Source organism: Pogona vitticeps, chromosome 3, assembly GCF_051106095.1.
Source record: "Pogona vitticeps strain Pit_001003342236 chromosome 3, PviZW2.1, whole genome shotgun sequence".
Taxonomy (NCBI): Eukaryota; Metazoa; Chordata; class Lepidosauria; order Squamata; family Agamidae; genus Pogona; species Pogona vitticeps.
In genome coordinates this window covers 182,573,051-182,579,050 of record NC_135785.1, presented here as the reverse complement: position 1 = coordinate 182,579,050, position 6,000 = coordinate 182,573,051, and the positions used below count along the sequence as shown (strand labels likewise).

At 47.4% G+C, this 6,000-nt stretch overlaps 1 protein-coding gene across 1 annotated transcript in view; it reads left to right on the top strand.

Moving 5' to 3' along the window:
- The first annotated feature begins 545 nt into the window (after window positions 1-545).
- Window positions 546-6,000, top strand: part of ARHGAP6 (Rho GTPase activating protein 6) — a 253,727-nt gene continuing 248,272 nt past the window's right edge. Inside the window, exon 1 of the mRNA XM_020786749.3 lies at window positions 546-1,268. Within this exon, the coding sequence (XP_020642408.3) occupies window positions 672-1,268 (597 nt within the window). The 5' untranslated portion in view covers window positions 546-671. The remainder of the gene's footprint in view (window positions 1,269-6,000) is intronic.

Here is a 6,000-nt window from a genome sequence, read left to right as displayed (position 1 = left end):
CGTCCTGCGATGAAATCCAAGAGCTGTGGGACACGAACCTGACACAAAAGATTCAGCGCAGCCCCCATTGCGCAACTTCAGGGCGGGGGCGCGCAGGCGGCGGAGTCTGGGCAGTCCCCGGACGCGTCCGCTCCTCGGGCTCAGGTGGGGCCGGAATGGTCAAGCGCGGGAGAGGGAGGAGGGCGGCCAGATAGAGAGCCGGGGGGGGAAGAGAGAGAGCGAGAGGGGAGCGCCCCGCGCCCTTCTCCTGCCAAATTTAGTCCCCGTGTGACTCCGAGGACCGGCGAGGGGCCAAGCGAGAGCCCACTGACGAGAGCGGCGGACACTCCGAGGGGAGCGGACGCCTGTTGCAACCGGGGAGAGCGCGGGCGCGCGAGGGCTGCCGCGGCAAGAGCACGCACGGGAAGCGCGGCGATGCCGACGAAGGGCGGGTGGAGTCTCTGACACGGCGAAAGCTGGACTGGAGGCGGCGGCGGCGCCGGGCTGCCTCCCTCGCCTTCGGCGGCGTCCCCCTCCTCAGCTCCAGCAGGCAATGAGCAGCAGGTCCCGCCGCGGCCGGGGCTGAGAGCCGGAGACGCAGCAGTGCCAGGAGGAGCAGCTCCCGCCGCCGCTTGAGGGGACCGGGAAGGCAGCAGGACGGGGAGCTCAGGTCGCGCCACGCCGCCGCCGGGATGTCCGCGCATAGTCTCCTCAACAGCGTCTTCTCCTGCTCCTCCTCCGCCGCCGCCGCCGGCAGCCCCTCGCCTTCCACCAAGAGCCTCTCCAAGCGGAGGCTCCGCCAGACCCGCAGCCTGGACCCCGCCGTCGTCGGCCGCTCCAGCGGGGAAGAGGCGTCGGCGTCGGCGTCGGCGGCGGAGAGCTCAGCCCGCGGCCCCCGGCCCAGGGCGGCGGGCAGCCCGTCGGCCGAGTGCCTGGCGGCTTTCTCCTCGCGCGCCCTGCTGCGCCCGGTCCCGGCTGGCGCGGGAGGCCCGTCCCCTCAGGGCGCCGCCTCGCTCTCCACGCCCAGCACGCCGCTGGAGAAGTCGCCCTCGGGCAGCTTCCACTTCGACTACGAGACCCCCACGCGGGGCGGCAAGAGGCACACGGCGTGGGAGCTGCCCTTCCTGGCGCGCGCCCCCTCCGCCTCGGCTCTCAGCAGCGCCCCCGGTGGCGGCGGCGGTGGCGGCGCCAACAGCATCTTCTTCTCGCCCAGAAAGTGGCTCCAGCAAAGGAAGGGCCCCCAGCTGCCCAGCGGCCATGCGGGCGCTTACGTCCTGTGGAAAAACGAGGTAGGACCTCCGCCGCCCAAGAGGTTCCCACAACTCTCCGTCGAGTCCTCTCAGTCCAGAGTTGCTGCTCTTTCACCAGCTTCCTGGGGTGTTCTTAGGCAAGGCCTCAGGTGCTCATCAGCAGGTGGCCTGGGCTTGTGTGTGGTCACCCTTGGCTACCTATCCCAGGGCCTGGGTAAGAGCTGCAAGGCAAAAGTGCATGCCTTTGAGAAAGCTATGCAGTATTTGGTGAGGGTGACCAATATTCACCATGGCCCTGTTAGGGACAAGTGGTAGTCAGGTGAGTCTGTTGCAGCGAAAAAGAGAAAGAAAGGAAACACAAGAGTCTTGTGACGTTGGAAAGACTAAAAAATATAAATTGTACAATTTTACAAAATTTTACAATTTTACAAAAATATTAAAAATACAGTACTGCAGTCTGCAGCCCACTTTATCAGATTTTATTATTCATTTATTTATATCCTTTAATCAAAAAGATTCCCAGGGCAGCTTGCAGGGCAGGTAATATGTGGCAGCCTCTATCCGCGAGCGTACAGCTTGAAATGTAAGACATGACACGCAAGGAATTAGCAATGTGAAAGGAAGAGGAGAAAAAAGTTAAGTCCCATGGTTGTGATTTTTTTAGTGTGTTGAATATGACGATGGACCGTACAGTACTGTATCGATCTATTGCTGCTTCTGTTTTTGGGGTCAGAGAGGGCAGCACGGGTATCTTCCTTTCTCCTTGCCACTTGTGGTCCTCACAGCTGCATTGAGTCTGTACTGAGTCTATTTCTCAAGCGCTGGTGCTAGGAATAGACATTGTGTGTCCTCCTTGTGTGACTTCTGATGTTTAGAGTCCCAGATCTGTAGCTGGATTCATCTTGTCACCCATTGCTCTCCTCAGCTGTGATATACATGAAAATTGCCCTGATGGCAAAAGGGCAATTGGGCCTGGGTGCAATGGAACTGTATATGATTGCTGTTCATCCCTCTCTCTGGCCAGAGCAATGGTGATCAGATGTGCTCCAGATGTGTGGGATGAAATCTTAGTAAGCAGAATAAGTAAACAGACTTACTGTGCTGGTGGGGGAGAATGTGAAGTTTAATTAGCACTATCCCAGCACTTTTTGCATTTCTGTTACTTTTAACACTCTTCCCCCACCTCACATTTGTCTGCCTGCCTGCCTGCCTGCTGCTTGATGCATCTGATAAAAGGTTGCAGTCCAAAGTTTTCTTGCGCCAAACAAAATATGTCATGCTTTAAGGTAACAAACTCTTTGTTGTTTGCTTTAATACCTATTTCACTGTTGGTCACACCTTTATCCAAGGGTAGTTTTTTTAAATTCTCCTTGCACTTGGGAGGCTAAACAGTTCTGAAATATGTCTTGACTAGATCATGTACTTGGCCGTGTGCCTTAATTGTAGACCAGATGAGGAACTTGCGGTTCTCCAGATGTTTCTGGAACTTGGACTTGCATTAGCTCTGAACTAGGCTGTGCAGTGATGCAACATGGTTCCCCAGCCTAGGGGTAAACATTTCCCTTTCTCTTTTTGTCTTCTTTAACTGCAGTATTCTGGGTTTGGGTATTTAATTTTTTTACATTACATATGAGTAAATGGTGGGTACCGGGGCTCCAGAATGCCTGGATTTTACCTTATGTGACCCTGGAAGTTTGGCGTCTAACTCATCACAGTTACATGTGGCTGTAATATCTCAGAGAAGGAGGTACAGTACTCTCAGTTTGCCTTAAAAACCCTTAAAAGATCATCTGATCTCAAAAACTAAACCCCAGTACAGGGAAGGTTCTTTGTAAGAACTGCTAGATAGCTTGGTGATTTAGGTATCTGGCTGTGGAGCCAGAGGTAGGGAATTCAATTTATCACTGTGCTTCCTGGACAGGGGCTGGACTCCATGATCCATAGGTCTGCAATGCTCAGATGATGATGATGATGATGATTTGATGATGATGATGATGATGATGTTTCTATGAGCAAAGACATATTGTAAGTAAAACACCTTCACTGGAGGGTTTCTAAAAGCAGAGGCTCATTGGACACTGGTCAGGGATGCCTTAGATGTGGATTTCATGCTTCATGAAAGGGATTGGATTCCATGACCCTTGGGGGGTTCTCTTTCAGCTCTACCATTTTTGTGATTCTAAGTACTTTTGGGGAGCGCATACTGTTCTACAACATACTGTTTTTCCGGTTTGGCTTTTCTCTCTTGTCCTTAGGCTGTGCAGAAAGCCTTATTCCCTTGAATGACTCAGGAGTGTGAATACATTCCCTGCCAGGGGCTTGGAGTTTTAAGAAAAATGAATAATAAGAGCTTGAGTGATTTTTAAAGAAAAGTCACCTCATCTGAAGTCCAAAACATATAACTAATGCATCTGCAAGATGTGCTGTTATGCTGCATTTGCCTACTTATATAGACCGCTCACTTATTTGAATTGCTCTCTGTGCCTGGGTGCAGATCTCTTAAAACTTAATTTGAAGATTTGATAGATGGCCTGATTAGTGCACAAAGAGACAATTAAAGCAATAGGGAAGTTCTTGGTTGTCATCATCATTGTTTTGTGCCATCAAGTGTTGGTCTCCGCAGTGTCCTATCCTCAGCAGCCCTGCTCAACTTTTGCAAACTCAAGCCTTTATAGCATCAATCCATTTCATATTTGGTCTTCCTCTTTCGTTGCTGCCCTCAACTTTTCCCCAGCAATTATTGATTTTTCCAGTGAATCTTGTCTTCTCATGATACGCCCAAAGTAGGACAGCCATAGTTTCATCGTTTTTGCCTCCAGAGAAGGTTCAGGCTTGATTTGATCTAGGACACAAATGTTCAAAGCTCTCTTCCAGTTCAAAGCTCTCTTCCAGAACCACATTTTGAATGAATAGTTCTTTTCCTGTCATTTTTTTCCTTCTTTACTGTCCAGCTTTCACACTCATACATAATCATGCCAGTTCACACCCATACACACTGTAAATCAGGAATACAATTGTGTGAATAATCTTGGCCTTGATCTCTACTGCCACATCCTTAGACTTAATGATCTTTTTAAATTCCTTCCTTACTGCCCTTCTGAGTCTCAGAAATCTTCTGATTTCTTGGTTGTAGTCTCCATTTGGATTGATGGTTGAATACAAAATCCTTATCAGATTCAATTTCTTCATTGTCAACATTAAACTTATATATTTCTGTAGTGTTCATGATTTTTGTCTTCTAAATGTTCAACTGTAGTCCTGCTTTGACACTTTCTTCTTTCACTTCCACTAAAAGTTGTTTCAAGTCATTGCTGCTTTCTGCCAGTAAGATGGTGTCATCTGTATATCTTAGATTCTTGATGTTTCTTCCACCAATTTTCACTCCTCCTCCTTCTGAATCTACTCCAGCTTTCTATATTTTATGTTCTGCACAGAGATTGTACAAAGAGGGAGATAAAATCCACCCTTGTCCGACAACATTTGCCATTCTATCTCTTCATAGTCTATCCTAACAGTAACTCTTGTCCACAATACAAGTTTTGTATCACGACAATCAAGTGCTGAAATATACCTTTCAGAATAATCCATAGGTTTTCATGACCCACATTGTCAGAGGCTTTGCTGTAGTCTATAAAGTACAGACTGATCTTCTAAAATTATTTGATTAAAGAAAGTAATCTGTGAGTCACATACTTGTGCAGGTTATTGTAGGATTCCACTAATGACAAACTATTGGTCCCTGTCAAAAGTGACCATATAGTTGGAGAAACAGGGACTAATGAGTGAGAAGGAGAAATCGATAAAAGTACTTGTATCTCCCCATAGAGGTAGACCATGGCTAGTTTCCAGGTGTCATAAATCTGCTTCTACGCCCTAGGCAGTAGTTTCTGATGAAATACTGAACCAATCACTCATTGTATTCGGGAAATGAGAAACTGGCATAATAAGCTAGGATAGACATGAATTTCATGCAGGTGTCACTTTTGTTTATTACATTGTGCAAGCAGTAAATTAAGCTTTAAATCAAAGCTTTTGAATCCTGGCTTGTTTTGAACCTGTTAACTATAGTTGGTGGTTTAGATAAGAAGCTGTGGTTAAATGCAGTGCCCTTGTTTGTTTTGTCCCATGTACAAAGGGAGGAGTGAGATGTCAGTAAAGGGATTCTGTGCTTTGCATGAAGCTTGTACATTTACTATTTTGTTCAGAGAAGGATTTGATAATCCAAAGTCAATTTATATCTATCAGGAATTTTAAAAAGTGTCTGTAGCAAAACACTACTTTTATTGTTGTAGAGCATCTTGCTGAAAAACTGTACTAATATGTTTTTGTTTTTCTGCTATACTGCCTCTACTCTATATGGGGCATCTGACTAGATAGGGATAAACAAGCTCCAGAAGTTGGGGAGTTAGCGTTTGATCTCCAGCGGGTAAGCTGGGTTGCACCTACCTGCCACAAGAAAACCAAGGCTGGCTGGAAGTGTACTTCTGTTTTTGTAGCTACTGTGTATGTATGTGTTTGGCAAAACAAGATGGCTTTCCATTGTTCTAAGGCAATACTGCTACTTCTTGAGGCTTCCAAGATCAGAAATAACTATTTTTTATTTGTTTTTAATTTTTGCTGAAAGAATTTGTGAGCATGTGGTGGACTTTACCATGACACTTTGATTGGTGGTTTATTGTATTCTTTGAAAAAGTTTGCTATTCTGGCTTGTTTGGTTAAAGATGAGCTAGTACAGTCTAAGCCTGCATCAAAACAACAAATGAACCACAGA